This window comes from Monopterus albus, unplaced genomic scaffold (genome assembly GCF_001952655.1).
Source record: "Monopterus albus unplaced genomic scaffold, M_albus_1.0 scaffold355.1, whole genome shotgun sequence".
Lineage (NCBI taxonomy): Eukaryota > Metazoa > Chordata > Actinopteri > Synbranchiformes > Synbranchidae > Monopterus > Monopterus albus.
This window is the reverse complement of record NW_018128235.1, coordinates 575,706-594,036: the sequence shown is the minus strand read 5'-3', so window position 1 is coordinate 594,036 and position 18,331 is coordinate 575,706. Positions and strand designations below refer to the sequence as shown.

General features: G+C 43.0%; 3 protein-coding genes across 5 annotated transcripts; 1 reads left to right on the top strand and 2 right to left on the bottom strand.

Annotated features, from left to right (window-relative positions):
• Positions 1 to 535: 535 nt before the first annotated feature.
• On the bottom strand, positions 536 to 4,291 carry xrcc2 (X-ray repair complementing defective repair in Chinese hamster cells 2). Its single transcript, XM_020625474.1, has 6 exons — positions 4,162 to 4,291; positions 3,588 to 3,669; positions 1,919 to 1,954; positions 1,698 to 1,847; positions 1,334 to 1,610; positions 536 to 876 (listed from the first exon to the last, which is right to left on the bottom strand). Exons 1-6 carry the CDS (start codon positions 4,264 to 4,266, stop codon positions 591 to 593), a joined length of 936 nt encoding a protein of 311 aa, XP_020481130.1. The 5' UTR covers positions 4,267 to 4,291; the 3' UTR covers positions 536 to 590.
• A 3,733-nt stretch (positions 4,292 to 8,024) lies between these two features.
• LOC109974985 (general transcription factor II-I repeat domain-containing protein 2-like) lies at positions 8,025 to 9,610 on the top strand. Its single transcript, XM_020625482.1, has 2 exons — positions 8,025 to 8,055; positions 8,280 to 9,610. Exons 1-2 carry the CDS (start codon positions 8,025 to 8,027, stop codon positions 9,584 to 9,586), a joined length of 1,338 nt encoding a protein of 445 aa, XP_020481138.1. The 3' UTR covers positions 9,587 to 9,610.
• Positions 9,611 to 9,898: 288 nt separating this feature from the next.
• On the bottom strand, positions 9,899 to 15,674 carry LOC109974969 (uncharacterized). Of its 3 annotated transcripts, none has more exons than XM_020625449.1 (5): positions 15,588 to 15,668; positions 14,438 to 14,597; positions 13,729 to 14,214; positions 11,452 to 11,882; positions 9,899 to 11,064 (listed from the first exon to the last, which is right to left on the bottom strand). In XM_020625449.1, exons 2-5 carry the CDS (start codon positions 14,586 to 14,588, stop codon positions 9,925 to 9,927), a joined length of 2,208 nt encoding a protein of 735 aa, XP_020481105.1. In that variant the 5' UTR covers positions 14,589 to 14,597; positions 15,588 to 15,668; the 3' UTR covers positions 9,899 to 9,924. The 3 variants fall into 3 exon arrangements, with proteins under 3 accessions (XP_020481105.1, XP_020481106.1, XP_020481107.1); XM_020625450.1 differs by lacking the exon at positions 15,588 to 15,668 and adding an exon at positions 14,788 to 15,577; XM_020625451.1 differs by lacking the exon at positions 14,438 to 14,597 and having other exon boundaries at positions 15,588 to 15,674.
• Positions 15,675 to 18,331: the final 2,657 nt, after the last annotated feature.

The following is an 18,331-nucleotide window of genomic DNA, read 5'->3' as shown; positions in this document are numbered from 1 at the left end:
GCAATACTCAAATCCTGGGGGTAAATATGCACGTTTAAAATCTTGATTTCTCTCATACTTTATATTGTCTTGTTTTAGGTACTTTTGAGTAGTTTTTCAGAGATCCTCATGGCTGAAATACAGGTATTTTCCCACATTGCGGGACTAATTATGGGAGTAATATTCTTGTCCTTGTTCTCTTGAATACTATATTTTGTCTTGTTCTTGGGTATTTTGATTTGTTCTCAGGGATTAATTGTGTCAGGATCATTCTTGTTTTTGATTGTCTCTCAAATACTATATTCTGTTTGGTTTTAGGTACTTTGGAATCTGTTTCTCAAGACAGTATGTGTGTGGTGTGTGTTCTTATGGTGTTTTGTTGCTGCTCTCTATTGCTGCTGGAACACAGGAATTTCCCCATTGTGGGATCAATAAAGTCCTACCTACCTACAACCACCTTAAGGATCTCTAGAACTCCCTCTTCGATAACCTGAGGACCTCAGTTACCTTAAGAACTCCTAGAACTTCCTGAATGACCACAAGCACAATTTATCTGCATTAAATTCACATTTATTAAACAAAAACAAAAAATTCACAGTTGATGTTACAGTTCAGATGAATGTCACTCCTCCATCCAACACATAGAAGGAGTTGCTCCTGTAAGCCTTTGTCCTAGTGGAAAAGGAGGAGGTGCAGTGGACGGTGAAGACCTGCTGTCCTACTGCAACAGTCATGTTGTCTGCGACCTCCTGCTGGGAGCACAGCAGCCGGTGGGTCACCAGCCGTTGCCAGGGACGACAGAGGTACGGTCGGTCAGACTCTGTAGAGGCAGCAGCAGAGGAGGGTCTGCAGCTCCTGATGGCGTGGCAGGTGGCAAAAACAGTAATTCTGTAATCCCTGAGAGTAGGAGCCACATGTAAGAAGAGCATTTACAGGTACAGTACTTATGGTCCACTAAAACCTTTTGAAAGACCCAAGAACCACATAAAACATGAAAAATCTTCTTAGTGACCAATAGAAACCCATCACTGATCAATACAAACACCTCAAGGACCTTCTAAACAACCTCTGGACCCACCCGAAAACCTAGAACTGCCTAGCCATATCAGGAACCTCAAACTAGTGAAACTCTCTGAAGGATCCCTGGGACCTCCTCATTGACCACTAGAACCTACTGACTAGTTGAACTTACTAACAGACCACTGGAACCTATGAACCCACTAAAACTTAGTAACAGACCTCTATGACTTATGAACGTACCACTAGAATGCATTAACAGGTCCCTAGAACCCCCTTGCCAGACCTCTAGAACCTCCTAACGGATCCCTAGAACCCTTAAACAATACATATCCACCTGAGCAGCCGGCCCAGCAGGTCTGAACACTTGCCAAGCTTCTCCTCCTGCTTGGCAATGCTGGCCCCACCCTCGCAGCGGTCTGGCCAATAGAAAGCAGAGATACTGTCGATAAGGAGGAATGACAGGCTGGGGCGTGATGCCAAAGAGGTCTCCAGGAAGTGGAGAGTGAGAAGGAGGTGTGAGGTGGACGAGCAGTGAACAACCAGAAGGCGGGACAGACACGAATACAGTGCTGCCTCGTCTGCACCGGCTGATGGTGTGCCAGTTGAAAGAGCTAGACAAACACAGAGAAAGAGGAAATCCACTTCTGTTCTACTAAAATCACCTGAAAGACCTGAGACCCACCTAAGACTTTGTGTACCTCTGTTCAGTCTGCTGTCCAGGATACCGACAAGTCGTAACATGTCAAGACTGTAGTCAGTGTCCACGAACATGACATCTGTCTCCAGACCACCAGCTGCCTGTGGCAATATGCAGCGACACAGGAAGTGGTAGAGCAGCTCTGTCTTACCTGAGACACACACACCTGTGTTACAGATGCACACGTTTCCACAGAGAATGCTTGCAATTAGGTGAACTCACCTGTTCCTTCTGTCCCATAGAGCTCGACCACCTCACCTGGAAACAAACACCAAACTTAACTCATTTTTCCAGTAAAATGTTCTACAGGATCAAGTAGTTGGGTGTGAGTGTGTTCATGTGCATTTAACTCTGTATTTAAACTGAGGGTTGAAGCATGTAGCCCACCTTTCAAAGTTTTGGAATGAGCTATTAGCACTTCCTGTTTGCAATTTACCTATGGATGTACAGACAACTGCCAATGATTACTGTGATACTGATGAAAACTTAAAAACATTTAGATTCTTAATGAGGTTCTGCAGCAGAGGTTTGCACCCCGAAGGTTCCTCCTTGCTGTCACCAAGTGTTGGCTCAAGGAGGATTTGTTGGGTTTCCCCCAAAATAATAATAATAACAATAATAATAAGCACTGTCCTGAGGCCACTTTGTTGCGATTTGGCACTATACAAATGAAAGATATTGCCCAGTCCTTTTCAACCAGGAACTCAGAGACGACGCAGACCACTTGGATTTATAAAAAATATAACCGTGCTGGTTTATTCAAAGGGTCACAGGCAAGAATCAACATTACACGTCCAGGCATCTTCCACCCCCAAAACTGATCGCAGGCAGCCCGGAAGAAGAAAGCCCCCGAACCTAATAGCCTATACAATTTAATCACTTGGTTGGGCTAGCCCCATCCTACACAGGCAACGTCAAACCGTGACGTCACCTGATATGCCAGCTTTACAGCTGACCAGAGCAGTAGTCAAAACATGGAGAAAATTAAAGTGTGTGGCTGTTGATTAGTGGTGTGTACAGACTTTAGGTTTAGGTCTATATGGCACCAGCAGGGCTCAGGATGGCCAGACTTTAGGTTTAGGTCTATATGGCACCAGCAGGGCTCAGGATGGCCAGACTTTAGGTCTATATGGCACCACCAGTGCTCAGGATGGCCAAGGTTTAGGTCTATATGGCAACAGCAGGGTTCAGGATGGCCAGACTTTGGCACATGCTGACCAGTTGCCGGCTGGAGCACTGCTGCTGGTTGACGGGTAAACGAGCATGAGGCAGGAGCAGCTCAGTACGTTTTGGAGTCGGTTTAACACTTCAGTGGAGAGCATCTGATGACTGGTCGCGACATATATTGAGGGGGACAATTTTCCGTTTTCCAAATTTTGGGTGGGACGTGCCCCTCGGTCCCCCGTGGGGATTACGCCCTAGTAATAAGATTATCTATGGCTATAACATTCACCCTGTGACGCTGCCACACCAGAGAATAATGACAGTCTAACATTTGTTCGTGGACAATTACAGTTGTCACTGTAGGAAAAGTGTTTACATGGCCTTAGCCACAACTTAACAATGTGCGTACGTGCACACGTGTCATAGATGCACTCCGGTGCTTCTTCTACAAATAGCAAATTCTGATTAGATCTGGCTTATCTCGAATGTGCCTGTTGATAAGGAAGTGAATTCACACTGAATTTTTAAAAACTCAGTCACGACTCTGAGAAAACAGCATTTTTTTTTTTGACACATGCACTATAAAACTGGCAGAGAAAAGGGAAACCGTCCCGTTAAATGAAGAGGTGTGGTTGTTAATGTCTGGGTGTTTTAAAGTCTCTTAATATCCTCCATGACCTGTATCACATAATCTATCATCTGATAGGTAGCGAGCGAAGTCAGTCACCTTTCCTGGGTCCTCCATTTTCGGGAAACAGACGAGGTTCGACGTCCTTCAGACAGCGACGAGCCTCCAGACGAGCTAACAGCTACAAAGACACACAGCAGTTACACACTGGACCGGCATCTACAACGTACCAGCTGGTAGACGGTACCACTTATTGTATGTACACCGTACCAGCAGGTAGACGGTACCACATACTGTATATACACCGTAACAGCAGGTAGATGGTGGCATTTTTTACTTTTAGGAACGCCAAATTTAACAGCAACTTTTTTTCTATAACCACTGAATGTAAACAACTATCAGCGAAATGCTTTAATATTGAGGAAAACTTCCAAATGCTCATTCTCAGACAAGCTCTTAAGCCATACAATTCACGCATAATTCAATGATTACATCTAAAGTATGTCTTAATTGCGACATAAGAAAACAGTCCACAATTAATGTGAGGAATTGATCATTGAGACGATTCCTCTATCACATTTAAGATGATTTTGGAGTTTAAATCATCTACTGACGGTTAAACCTGAACAGACACTGTTTATTTCACAGGTGAAACGCTGTGTTGTGTTCTGACCTGAGTGCCGCTTTCAGTCATTTCAGCAAACACATCCTCTTCGAAACAATAAAAAAAAAAAAAACGTCCGCGGCCTTTTTTAAATCCACTTCCTGTTTCCCGCATTTTTACCGTAATGGACACGAGAATGAGACATTACCGTAATATCTACTCAATTCATTGCATTATTTGTGTAGTGCCAAATCACAACAAAATTTGTCTCAGGACACTTTACAAAGTGAGGCCTAGACCTTATTATTATTGTTATTATTACAGAGGAAAAACACAACAACTCCCCCTGAGCAGCACTTGGCAACAGCGGGGAGGAAAAACTCCCCTTAGACAGACCCAGGCTCTTGGTGGGTGGCATTCTGCCTTGACCGGCTGGGGTGGTTGGACAGAGGAGAGAGAGAAAAGACAAGTAACAATACACAAAAAACACTGGGCGAATTGTTATTTTTTAACTGTAGTGTTAAAAATCAATTTAAAATCAACTGTAAAATACAGTGAATGTGTTTAAGAGTCCTTTCTTGTGTTTCTTGTTGTCATTTGATTTCCCTTCATAATAATTTTGCCTCTTTGCAGTTTTACCACATTTACTCTCTCTTTACAGTACCCTTTTAGGGTTTTTAGGGTTCTCTTTGTAGTTTTGTGCTTGCATAGCTGTTTCCTGCCCCTTTACAATTGTCATTTTTATGTCCTTGTGGTCATTTTGTGTGTCCGTATAATCGTTTTGTCACATTTTCTCTCCCTTGCTGGTCAGTTTGTGTCTCCAACTGACTTTCCAGCAGTAAATTCAAACAGGGTTCACAGACCTCATGGCCCCTCGCCATTGTCCCAGTAGAATCCATCCTTGCCTGTATACAAAGCAAACTCCATTTAAATATCACAACACAGTTTATTCAAATCTGCTGAATACACATTTGCTACTGCGTTGCTACTGCGATTCAATTGAAAAAAATAACATCTGTGAAAGACAACTTTTACAATAAAGGTCCCCTCTGACTGTTCTCACAGAATAAAGTTACCAGAATAAGTTCCAGTATAGCACATTTAGTGATTCCTGTTTGCCAGCAGCAAATATGAAAACTCTAAAAAACAGTTAATTTATAAAAAGCAACACAACTACATATATACAAACTTGGATATTATTTACAAGTCTGAAATAGATCATCGCCATATGTCCCACATGCTATGAGCACAGCATCAAACCTGAAACCTCAAGGGCACTCAGGGTGTGTAGAAACGTTTGCTAAAACCTTGCATTTTTAAATGTATATTTGTTTATACTTGTCAAATAATACATTAAACATAACCAAAGTTTACCTTTGATATAGACAACCGTCTGATTTAATGTGATACTGAAGAAAACATAAGGATTCCTAATGAACAAATACCTGGGCGTCCACATCAGTGAGGACCTCACTTGGACACTTAACACCGCACAGCTGGTCAAGAAGGCCCAACGGCGGCTGTACTTCCTGAGGAGGCTGAGGAGGTTTGGCATGTCACCTAGGATCCTTTGCAACTTCTACAGCTGCATCATTGAGAGCATCTTGACCAGCTGCATCACTGTCTGGTATGGCAGCACTACTGCTATGGACCGCAAGCACCTGCAGAGAGTGGTAAAGACTGTGAAGAAGATCACCAGGACTCCACTGCCCTCTCTCCAGAGCATTTAGCATTGCAGGGTGCGTAGGAAGGCTGCCTACATCCTCAAAGATCCAACCCACCTCCAGCACAGACTGTTCGCCTCCGTATCCTCTCGCCAGAGAGGTTCAGAAGTGTGAAATGTAGGACCACCAGACTGTAAAAACTCTTTCTTTCCCTCTGCCATCAGACTACTAAACAGCTGAGGAGTTTATTACCAGGAAATACATCATGTACTGTTTACATTCTCAGTTTGCACATGCATAATTACACAGACTGTTGACCGCTGCACATGCTGCTCCCATGCAGCATGCATCCTCTGTTATATTCTTATATATTTTTTATTATATTGCTGCATTTGCTACTTAAAGTGCCTTAGATTTTGTGTTACTTATTTATCTACTTTATATTTCATTTGTATTTTGTGGCATTCATGTGGACAGCAAAGTAAGAATTTCAATGTACAGGGAAACACTTCTCCTAACTGTGCATATGACAAACACTTTGAACTTTGAACTCTGAACTTGAAGTCCTGCAGCATCTTTTTCCTTGGATTTCTGTGGGTTTGACACAAACAGCAGCATCCAGACAGCGTTATAAATGTGTCCGATGTCGTCTCTTAGCACATTCACAGTTTTAACACATTTAACATGAACGGGAGAATATGAACAGAAATCTAAAACAACACCAGTGTTTCCACTGGTAACATTTCTCAGTGGCGGTCCGCCACACTAAAAATCTTTGTTGCCATGGCAGAGAGAGATATACAATACACTACCTGTCAAAATCCGTTGCTAGGCAGTGCCCCCAGATTGATTTATGACCCTGTGGGATGAGGCACGCTTCTGAGTATAAGTCCCGCCCACATGTGACAGATATCTTCCACCTAGATCAAAAGGCCAAACCCTAATTTCATACCTAAAATGATTTTTCATATCCGTGTTACTTTTCTACAACGGATTTTGACAGTATTATATATCCCTCTCAGGGCAAAACATCAATTCAACCAATAGTCTAATCAAGCGCCTCAGTGACTCACCCAGAAAGCTTGTAAAACAACACGGCGAGTGACATACACAGGTGCAGTTAAGGCCAATTCAGACAGTGTGTTTTTAGACACATTTTGTCAAACAGAACTTCATTCTATCAAATGTCTCCAACGCATGTGCAACTAATAATAGAATTGACGAGTTTAAACATAAATATAAAGGTATGTGTCAATCAAGATATATGCAAGAACAGGCTCAATGATAAATTAGATGGAACATTGTGGGTGTGGTGTATGAATTTTAACACTTTGTAATAATTCTTTAGTATATTACTTATGTGGTGTAGACGATAATTATTTACTGCTTGCAAACCAATGATGGTAAGATGATGTCATGGGGTAGGACTGGATAAGTCTGACTTCTTCCTACTCCATTCAAGCATGTACTAGGTATAAGCAAATTGTTACTGGATTAGCATTTGTTGGATATGTGTTCTCGATTTACTGGTCAATCTACGTTCCGACTCTCACCTATGGTCATGAACTTTGGGTCATGACCGAAAGGGCAAGATCCCGGATACAGGCGGCCGAAATGAGCTTTCTCCGCAGGGCGGCCGGGCGCACCCTTAGAGATAGGGTGAGGAGCTCGGTCACCCGGGAGGAGCTCAGAGTAGACCCGGATAAGCAGAAGAAAACGGATGGATGGATGGTGTAAAATTATGTGTCTTGTCATATCAACTGTCTTTACATGCTTGAAAGAATAAATCAAATCAAACTATTGTTGTCCAGTACATTTCAGCTGTCGGTTGGTCTGGTAAGACCGTCTGTCCAGCTCATCAGGAGCTGATGACTGACAGCTGCTCTGATGCTGAACGTCTCGCTTTCAGTGAGGCTGTGGTTACATAGTTGAGTGAAGCGCCAGAGACTGGAAAACTGTTGAGGTCTTAGTTTAGCTCTCACCAAAAAAATACTTAGAAATAACTACTGATAAAAACAACTCACCCATATTAATCTATATCAGGGGTGTCCAAACTACGGCCCGCGGGCCAACTGCGGCCCGCGGGTCAGTTTTTATTGGCCCGCAGCAAATTCTGAAAATATAATTGAATATGGCCCGCACATGGCGCTTGAGCTCAACTCTGTTGCACTTCTCAGTTTCAACACTAGATGGAGCCAGTCACAGAAAAGGTGCTTCTCCACTAAACAAAATTAAGCAAAGAAAAATATTTACCACGAGTCACCAGAAATGGCAGCACCGAAGAAACGCAAGATAGCAAGTGAGTGTAGAAGATTTCAAACACGGTGGGAAAATGAATATTTCTTTAAAGAAATCAACGGAAAGTGTGTCTGTTTGATTTGCAATGAAGATGTTGCCGTGATGAAAGAGTATAATGTCCGTCGGCACTATGAGACCAAGCATCAGAGCTACGCATCGTACACAGGTGCCGAACGAGCACAGAAATTCAAGCAAATGGCAGCTAGCCTGCAAGCTCAACAACAGTTTTTTTTTTTGATTTTTACTCGATAGCATGCGATGAGAGCACAGACGCCACAGACACCGCACAGCTTTTAATTTTTTTGCGGGGAGTCGATGATAATTTTTGCTGTACGGAGGAGCTGCTTGATATGATGAGCCTAAAAGGCACAACGACGGGTGGAAATATTTTTGACGCTGTGTCAGAGGCAGTTGAAAAGATGGGGCTTAAATGGGACAAGCTCTGTGGAGTAACAACGGATGGAGCTCCGGCCATGACGGGTGAGCGCAAAGGAATGGCATCCATGGTGTGCGTCAAGGTAAAAGAGAGCGGAGGTGAGGCTGTTAGGATGCACTGTATAATCCACCAAGAAGCACTGTGTGCCAAGACTGTCCAGCTGGGCGATGTGATGAACACTGTTGTAAAAACTGTCAACATAATTCGAGCTAGAGGACTGTACCACAGGGAATTTCAAGCTTTCTTATCTGACGTGGATGCTGAATACGGGGATGTACTCTACCACTCTGATGTGCGCTGGCTCAGCCGCGGCTCTTTGCTGCAGCGGTTTTATTCACTGAGATCAGAAATCGACAAGTTTTTGAAAGAGAAGGGCCGACCTCTTCATGAACTGAGTGACCCTCTGTGGCTGGCAGACCTGGCATTTTTAGTTGATCTCACTCATCATCTGAATACACTGAACAAGAACCTACAAGGCAAAGAACAGCTGGTGTCACACCTGTATGCGCACATGAAAGCCTTCTGTGTAAAGCTCCGCCTGTTTGAGACACAACTACGAAGCTTTAATGCTGCACACTTCCCTGCGCTGTCTGAAATCAAGTCTGCTTTTCCAAAGGCAGACCTTTCTGCTAAAAAGGAGAAATATGCTTCTGTAATTACATCTCTCGTGACAGAATTCAACCAGCGTTTTCAAGATTTTTCTGTCATTGAAAAACAAATCAAGCTGTTCTCGACCCCCTTCCTGGTGGATGCAGAAGAAGTGGAGGAGAGTCTGCAGTTAGAACTGATTGAAATGCAATGTGATGATTCTCTGAAGAGTCAACATCAGCTTCTCTCCCTCCCTGACTTCTATCAGAGTTTGGATCATGCCAAGTTTCCTCTGATGAGACGCCACGCAAAAAGAATGATGAGCCTGTTCGGCTCAACATACATATGTGAACAAACATTTTCTCTGTTAAATCAGAACAAAAGCAGACTGAGATCCAGAATGACTGATAGCCATCTCTGTGAAGTCCTTCGTGTCTCAACCACCAAACTTTCTCCTGACATCCCAGCCATCCTTCAATCCAAAGGACAGCATCACTGCTCCCACTGAGAGCAATGTTCTTCACATTATAGGTGAGTTAGAAATACACACAGTAATCATGTGTCAATATGTCACCTCTTGTGTGTGGCCCGGGCCTTTGCTTATTTTTCTGTATTTGGCCCTCACCAAAAAAACTTTGGACACCCCTGATCTATATAATTATTAAGTGTTTGATTAGGGATGGAAGACTGAGCTCAGAGAGGGACAAATGAGGAGAGTGGAGGTAGGACCCAAGTGTTCAGGCAGAGCACTGTCCCCCCACCCCCAGCAGGGGACACTGCTGCCACACCAAACCTCTTGATCCCCAGGAAATACAACACATTTAACACTACACAATAATCAGCCAATCACAGGAGGCGCTGTAGTCTCACACAGCAGGGAAGGATGAGGGTCACCTGACCACTCTGCAGGTCTCTGTATGCCAGATATGTCCACATGTTACAGACAGGTGTTGTCTGTCTGTCGGAGACCATGCAATTCTTCTGCATTTGTGAAGCTCCGCCACAAGTCTCACTGCCAATCACAGCCTTTTGTGGACTTCCTGTTTTTTGCTTCGATTTGTTTACTGCATCCTGATTGGTACTCGGTCCACCTGAGTCCATGTGATCTGTCTGTCCCTCCTCAATCATGTGACCGTTTTGTGTCTCTGTGATCATGAGACCTGCTTGTCTGTCTAAGATCATACGACCTCTCTGTTCTTCTGTCTGTTCCTCCACAACCATATGACCTGTCTGTCCCTCTGTGACTATATGACCTGTCTTTTTTCCCCCAAAGATGTGACCTGGATGTCTCTGCAATGCACTGCCCCCAGCCTCTCTGTGAGTCACAATCTTTTTTGGTCTTGCTCTTTTCTGTCCAGGTTCATTTACTGCATCCTGATTGGTCTGACCTGTCTGTCTCTCCACTTCCCCCAACCTGTCTCTCACTGTTGTATGAGCTGTAACCCTGCCCTTGGAAGTGATCTTCTTCTGTGGTTTCCTCCCCCATCTGAATCCCCTCGCTCTGTCCTGGTGGGCCATTCCCAGACATGACTGCTTCTCCGATTCCAAGAGGTATCTGATTGGTGGACCGACCATCATCCTCCTTGGTCTCTGAGGTTGCTCTGTCACTTCATTTCTCACCTTTTTTTCCCCTCCATCATCTCCTCCTCGCACTTGCTCCTCCACTCCTCTTACCTCCATCAACTCCTCCTCTTTGCCCCCTCCTTTCACCTCCTTCTCAACCTCTCCACACATCCCCCCTCCATCTTCCTCCTGTGGTCGACTCAACCTCCTCTTTACAATTTGGTTGGTCCACTGTGGATTCCTGGTCACATGTTGTCTCAACCAATCAGGAGCCTTGGTGGGGGCAGGTGGGAGGGGCTCTTCCTCCTGCACCTCCTCTTTACTCCTCTCTCCCTCTCTGCTAGCACCGTTTCCCCGGCGATGCCTGTGGACAGACAGGTGGCGCTCCAGTGACACCTCCCTGGTGAATTTCAGGCCACACACCTGAAAACACACAGACTGAGGGTTAAAAATAAAAAAAAAGATGTAACTCGCCTTTAAAAGTAGCTGAATTACTTCCTGTTTACAGCATACTCATGGATTTACAGAAAACTATCATTGGATTACTGTGATTTCACAGAAAAGTTAAAAACATTAATGAAGTTTTACAGCATATTTATTCCTCTGATTTCCGAGTGGATTTATACAGATTTATTCTGGATGGGCATCAGAGATAATGACAGTGGAAGTCACAGTAAATCTAAAAATGTGTTTCGTTTCTGCGTGCTCACATTTCAATTAGTTACAACTCTGAGAAGACGTTCAAACTGCAGCGCCCAGACTAAATGTTAAAAGTAGTTAAGTTGTGAAAATCTTGGGCTGTGGACGGACCTGACAGAGCCACCACACCCCATCCACTCCTCCGTCTGTCTCCTCTGTCAGCTGCACCCCTCCTCTCTCTCTGTGGCTGTCCTCCTCCCCCTGCCACCGCGGCTTTCTTTTTGCTGTTGCTCTGCTGTGATTGGCTACCTCGAACTCCAGCAGGTATCTGATTGGTGGACCAACTGCCTTCCTCCTCGGCCTCCCTGCCTCCTCCCTCACCCCCGCCACCTTCCTGTCCTCGGCTGTGGTGTGTTGGATTCCTGCCGCAGGCGGTCTTTTCTCACTTCTCCCCCCTGGCATCTCTGCCTTGTTTTTCCTTACATTGTGATTGATTTGTTTGAGCACCTCTCTGGGCTTTTGTCTAGAGGTGTTACAGCTGCAACACCGCCTCTTCTTCATAGGCGTCATCGTGACATGTTTATCACTGCACAAACACTCAACTGGAAAAGAAAATGACAGAGAAGCAGAGATCATGAATATCTGCATCCTGTCCCCATAGTTGCAAAGAGGCAGTATTGGAAGCACTCAGGTTCTCAACTTAAGTCAAAGTAGAAATAGCACAGTGTAAAAATACTATGCAACAAGAAAAAGTCCTGCATTCAAATAAAAGTACAGAAGCATTAGTATCAAAATATTCCCTAAATACCACAAGTAAATACAGCTGTGTAGAACAGCCCATTTCACATTAATGTATATGTTATTGGACGTTAGTGACCGATGCATTATTGTCTTCATCATTTTAATGTGGCAGCTGATGACAGTGGAGCTGATGTTAACTATATACTTATAATTTGAAGTACTTTTGATACTGCCAATTGTGAATTTCCCACTGAGGATGAATAAAGTCTAAAGCCTCTGCTGTCATTTGTTTTATTAATGGGATTTTCTTTTCTCCATGTCTGTACCCTTGCAAACTTACTGGAGGGATGACTTCTCTGCTTTTAGCAGATGATGTGGTTCTGCTGGCTTCATCAGACCTTGACCTCGTGCATGCACCGCAGTGGTTTACAGCTGAGTATGAAGCAGTTGGGATGAGAGGCAGTACCTCCAAGGCTGAGGCCATGGTGCTCTGCCAGAAAACTGTGGACTACTTCCTTTAGGTTGGGACTGAGGTGCTGCCCCAAGCCAAGGAGTTGAAATATCTCTGGGTCTTGGTAAAATGGAGACTGACAGGCGGACTGGGGCAGTGTCAGTAGTAATGTGGGCACTGTCCTGAACCGTTGTGGTGAGGAGGGAGCTGAGCCAGAAGGCAAAGCTCTCAGTCTACCAGTCAACCTACAGTGAACTCGCAAAGTTTTCAGACCCTTATCAATTTGTCCACATTTTGTTACGTTTCAGACTCAAATGGATTCAGTTATGATTTTTTTCTCATGAGTCAGAACAATACTTCACAATGGCAATGTGTAAACAGGCTTCTGAATTGTTTTGTAAATTTGAAACTCAGCTGCAAAACAAGCTTTAGAACATATTTATTGTCATCTAGCAGTAATAAACAGGTATCAGTCTTTTTTCCCCCAAGGCAGTCAGGACTATCTAGATCTACCATAATTTCATATGACAGCCTATCACCTGTATGTCTTATGTAATTGCAAAACCCGAATACCTCCCAAACATTCATTTCACAGACTAGTAGGTAGCCTGTACTAGCATCACTAGAATTAGGGCTGGTCACAGCATTTCTTTTGAAATGCAGTTCATGACGAGACAATGAGTAACGTTCCTTCGTAAGATATGGAACCAGGTGTGTATTTCTCACAAATATGGACATATTGCGTCCAGCGGGTTGGTAAGAATACACTGTAAAATCTATCTGACTTAATGTTAGTTTCTTCAATTTAACATCGTCTCCCTTCTTTTACTCTTCCCTCTCTCCTCATCTGGGTGTCATTTCGTCTCTCAACTTCCTGTATCCGTCCTTTCAAATTAAAACCCCTATGCAGTCATGTAACTGGGACACTGTAATACTTCATAAAACTCTGAAGCAGAAGCAGCAATAAATTTGCAGTGGCAGGCTGCCGCATACACACACACACACAGGCAGGCATGAATCTTTGCCGATTTTGACCACATTAACATCTGTATTTAAATGCAAAAGGGTGACAGGAGCATATTTCTGAGCATTTAAAGATCAATAAAAACAGCTGCATATGATGAAAGATTTTTGCACCAGCCAAAGCCGATCACTGAAAATCAGCCATTTCCGATTCCCGACCAATCAGTGCATCTCTTCTAAAAATCAATAGAAAGTGGGGATACCAGTTTAACTTCACTCTTATGCAAACTTACTGTTGTTGTGGTTCAAAGAGCCTTTGTCCTCCTCATTCTCTGCAGCCAGATGGGGGCTCAGTGGAGCAATGAGCCCTGGAGGAGGAGCTAGGTAGTCTGTGGGAGTGGTCATTGAATAAGGAGGAGGAGGACAAGGAGAAAGAAGTGTGTCAGTGGGCGACATCCTGAACACAGGCATGCTGAGTAACGGAGCAGAACACAGGGTAGGCCTGGGTTCCTGTGGTAAAGGGGGTTCCCACATAGGCATGCTGGGTAGCAGCCCAGGCAAGTGGACCTCCTTGGACTGGAGCTGGTCTTGGAGGTGCAGAGGTGCAGGTGGCCTGAACAGAGGCATTGTGGGTAGTGGTGGGTAACTGTAAGGCGAGGGGAGCAGGTAAAGTGGAGGCTGGTTGTAGCTGACCTGTGTTGCTGTGTGGAACAGAAGAGCACTCTCGCCTGGGTCATCTGCTGGGACACAGACACACTGCCACGGTACAGGAGATGCACCTGAGAGACAAACAGGAGAGATGGGAAGTGAGACAGAAGAAAAACAAGCTTCAGATCCAACATCAGATCTCTGCTGGTGTCAGAAAACTGCTAGAAACACACCAGAAAACCCTTAGCTTCTCTTGCACATGCAGCAGTGTGTTTCACTGTGTTTTTAATAGTTTTTTGACAAAGGTAGCGGTCAAAGCCAAACCAGTTTCTGGATTCACAGCTATATCCTCACCTGAGTAACTCCAGGTGAAGTCCACCTGCACAGCGGCATCCCCCCTCTCAGCTATGTTGCTCTGACATCCCACTTCTCTCCTCTCACTCTCTAGACTTTCCCACTGGCAGCCTACCTCCCTCCTCGCCCTTCCCTCGTGATCCTGGATCATCTGTACCAGCTTTCAGACCAGTGTGAGGAGAGGAATGGTGACACAAAACAATGAGACTTAAATGTGTTGTTGCAATTTCTCCCGGTTATCAACAATAATAAACAACCAAAACCAGATCCTAACTAAAATTAGAAGTTATGTCACACCGTGTTAAATGTTGGAACGGGGCGCCATTTTGGGAAATACTCGCTGTATTTACCTGAACGCATTCTTATCTTAAAAACTTGTTTAAATCGGTTAGGTCCCACTTTGCTGACTGTGGTAATTCAGAATGGATAACTACAATTGACTGTAGCTGACTCGTAGCGGACAAAGCGACCGACTGAAAAATAAATCTGCACCCTGATCTCAGCTCTCGTTTCGGGATCTAACGCCAGCTAGCAGCTGCCTTATATGGGTAACATGAACCAACATTATAAGGGCTAACTTACATCCGGTAGTGGTGAGTTTTTTAGTTTGTACTGCAATCAGTACTTGTGCTCACAGTAGAGTATATTTATACTGTTATATAAGTACTTTTATTCCTAATTATCCCTAAATCATTTACTATTGTTATACAGACTAAATGAACTGATGAAGCTAGGATGAAAGGTGAAACGTCTTCGACCTAAAAAGCTAGTCCAGTTGATTTTTTTCTAAGTTTTTTCAGCCTACAGACTAAATGTTTAATCGGTAAATAAAACTACTTAAATACATTTCTGCGTCAAGAATACTTATGCACCATGCTAGACTACGGCACTAACAACGATGTTACGACCTGGCTTTACGCTGCTAGCTAAACACAACTTGGCTTTTAAACCGAATAAAGTTCCGTTATGAGCTGTTGTTCGTCGTCACATTGAACTCGACGAACTTAGGTCTCGCATCCATGTCAAAGCATCTTCAACGTCAAAATTTCCCGGTTTTCACGTGCAGAAACGCGCCTCAACTCAATCTCTCGGTTCAACCGTAATGTCTATTTCTAGTGTATAAAATGTGCCAAAAGTAATGTTTTCTTACTTTTGCGTCCCCTACTTGTAACGCCTGGAAGCCTCATTAGTCTTGCTGTTGTTGTTCTTCTTCTTCACGACAGGACGTGACGCTACTGCCGCTCTGCCCCGCAACCTAACGGTCGGAGGTGGTGCTGGTATCGGCATTGATCCATCGATTCATTCAATCTCTCGAAATAAGCAGTTATGCGCTAATATTAATGTAGCTTTCATAAAAGTATGTCACTGTGTGCCATAAATGTTATTTTGTGTTTCTTATTGTCGTTTTGTTGCCTTTGTTCCCTGGCTCTTTCAGGGCCATCCATAGACATTTTGGGGAGCAGGTGCTCAAGTTAAAAAATGGACACACCTACTGTATCACTAGTGATGGCGTACCAGGCCCAATGAAGCTTTGAACCTTTTTGGATCATTGGTTCACTACTGGAAGCTTCATTCATTGAACACGTGGGTGATATCTGCTGGCTCGGTGGTTGTTGTACAGCCTTGCAAAGGTGAAGCACCTTGCCTGTGCACTAAGTTTTATTGTAATGTGGAAATTACTTAAATAAAGCTGAAATCTAACTTCATTTCACATGTGTCTGTTTTTCTTTCTTGCCTCATAAAGTATCTGAAATGAAATGTTGACTACCTAAGTAATTCTTCTTCCCCAAGAATATGAAATGGATTTATAATTATTGATCCCAAATTACACACTGGACAGAACAAATATTTACAGGGTTCAATGAGGCTTTGGATGTAATCAATGTTATAACAATATAATATAATATGATATAATGTGATTTATTCTTCCTGTGTTTATTTGGAGGGGACCATAAACTTGGACATCCATTGTATGAATAACAGATTGGACAATAAGGCTTGAATCTTGGAAATATAATTTACCTTATTTGGTGGCACCAATTCAAAATGTTACCACACTTGTGACCGTTTCCTTGATGGCTCCATAGTGAGGCAATCCATAATGTGTTGACAAGAGGTAAGACACAGAGCGCAGTTTCATCCACCCTAAATACATCTGTATCACACCAGTGTTTCAAAGCTCCGTCGAAAAATACCCTTCTGAGTTTGAAGCAAGCTTCGAAGCCTTGGTATCAGAGGGAACATCACTACCTACCACAGACAGTTAATTATGAAAAAATAAACAAACATAAAGTTGCAAAATAGTATCTCATTGTATTTTTATGCTTATGTGTGTACTCAGCAAATTTATACAACATTATCAATTTGCACAGGGAAAATGCTCTTTAGTAGGTTAATAAAACTGTGTGGTGACAGTGTTTTCATTAAAAAAAAGAACTGTAACTGTCAGGGGCTCAACTTCAAGTACTGTGGGTGTAACTTCAGTAGAGTCAGTTCAGAGACAGTGCTGACAAAATATTAATATACAGCTACAGCAGCTTTATAGCTGTGATTTAGACTGATCAAACCACATTGTGTAGATAAATTGCAGACCTATGATGAGATCTGAGGCAAGGCATTAACATGTAATTACAACTAGATAAATGCATTTCCTGTCGAAAATGCGTGTGGATGCGATGTGCTGAAGGATTGCCCTGAAAATGCTGAACATTTTGACACCTGAAAGGCATATCTACCTGAAAGTATACTGAAGTACAATTTTCCCATTAATTTGAATGGGGGAAATTTTCAAAATAAAGCTAAATATTTCAGAAGTGTGAAATATTCTGAGTTGAAGCATGAATGTCCTGGGAGACTTGAACATTTTGATAACTGAAATACCTGAAAGTATGCTTAACTAGAATTTTCCCATTCATTTGAAAGGGAAACTTTTCAGAATAAAGCTAAATATTTTAAAAGTGTGATGTTTTGAAAAATAGTTGATAGAAGCATGAATGTCCTTGAAGAGCTGTACATTTTGATACCCAAAATAGGTGAAGGTATGCTGAAGTGGAATTTTCTCATTCATTTGAATCAGGGAAAACTTTCAAAATAAAGCTAAATATTTCTAAAGTATGATGTTTAGAAAACTTCTGAATAGCAGCATGAATGTCCTTGAACAGCTGAACATTTTGATAGCTAAAAGTATGCGGAAGTAGAATTTTCCCATTCATTTGAATAGAGCAAGATTTTCACAATAAAGTTAAATATTACAAAGGCATGAAGTTTAGAAAACTTCTAAAAAGAAGCATGAATGTCCTTGAAGAGCTGAACATTTTGATACCCGAAATAGCTAAAGGTATGCTGAGTGTAGAATTTCCCCATTCATTTGAATGGGGCAAAATTTTCAAAATAAAGATAAATAGTTCTAATATATGAAGTTTAGAAAAATTCTGAATAGCAGCATGAATGTCCTTGAGGAGCTGAACATTTTGATACCTGAAATTATGCTGAAGTAGAATTTTTCCATTCATTTGAATGGGGCAAAAGTTTCGAAGTAAAGATAAATATTGCTCAAGTATGAAGTTTTGAAAACTTCTGAATAGAAGCATGAATGTCCTTGAAGAGCTGAACATTTTGATACCTGAAAAAGCTGAAAGTATGCTGAGTGTAGAATTTCCCCATGCATTTGAATGGGGCACGATTTTCAAAATAAAGCTAAATATTTTAAAAGTATGAAGTTTAGAAAAGAAGATAGATTTTTTTGAGAGGAGCCAGCTGAGGTGGCTCGGGCATCTGTTTCGGATGCCTCCTGGGTGCCTTCCTAGGGAGGTGTTCTGGACATGTCCCACCGGGAGGGGGCCCCGGGGAAGACCCAGGACACGCTGGAGGGACTATGTGTCTCGGCTGGGCCTG

Excerpts from the sequence above, each read along its gene's own strand:
- xrcc2 (XM_020625474.1), bottom strand. The coding sequence starts at position 4,266 with ATGCGGGAAACAGGAAGTGGATTTAAAAAAGGCCGCGGACGTTTTTTT. Across the intron at positions 3,670-4,161 it reads TGACTGAAAGCGGCACTCAG|CTGTTAGCTCGTCTGGAGGC; the intron begins GTCAGAACACAA and ends GTGTCTTTGTAG. Across the intron at positions 877-1,333 it reads CTGCTGGGCCGGCTGCTCAG|GGATTACAGAATTACTGTTT; the intron begins GTGGATATGTAT and ends TCCTACTCTCAG.
- LOC109974985 (XM_020625482.1), top strand. The coding sequence starts at position 8,025 with ATGGCAGCACCGAAGAAACGCAAGATAGCAA. Across the intron at positions 8,056-8,279 it reads GAAGAAACGCAAGATAGCAA|TTTTTTTTTTTGATTTTTAC; the intron begins GTGAGTGTAGAA and ends GCTCAACAACAG.
- LOC109974969 (XM_020625449.1), bottom strand. The coding sequence starts at position 14,588 with ATGATCCAGGATCACGAGGGAAGGGCGAGGAGGGAGGTAGGCTGCCAG. Across the intron at positions 14,215-14,437 it reads CTTCACCTGGAGTTACTCAG|GTGCATCTCCTGTACCGTGG; the intron begins GTGAGGATATAG and ends TTTGTCTCTCAG. Across the intron at positions 11,065-11,451 it reads GGGTGTGGTGGCTCTGTCAG|GTGTGTGGCCTGAAATTCAC; the intron begins GTCCGTCCACAG and ends GTGTGTTTTCAG.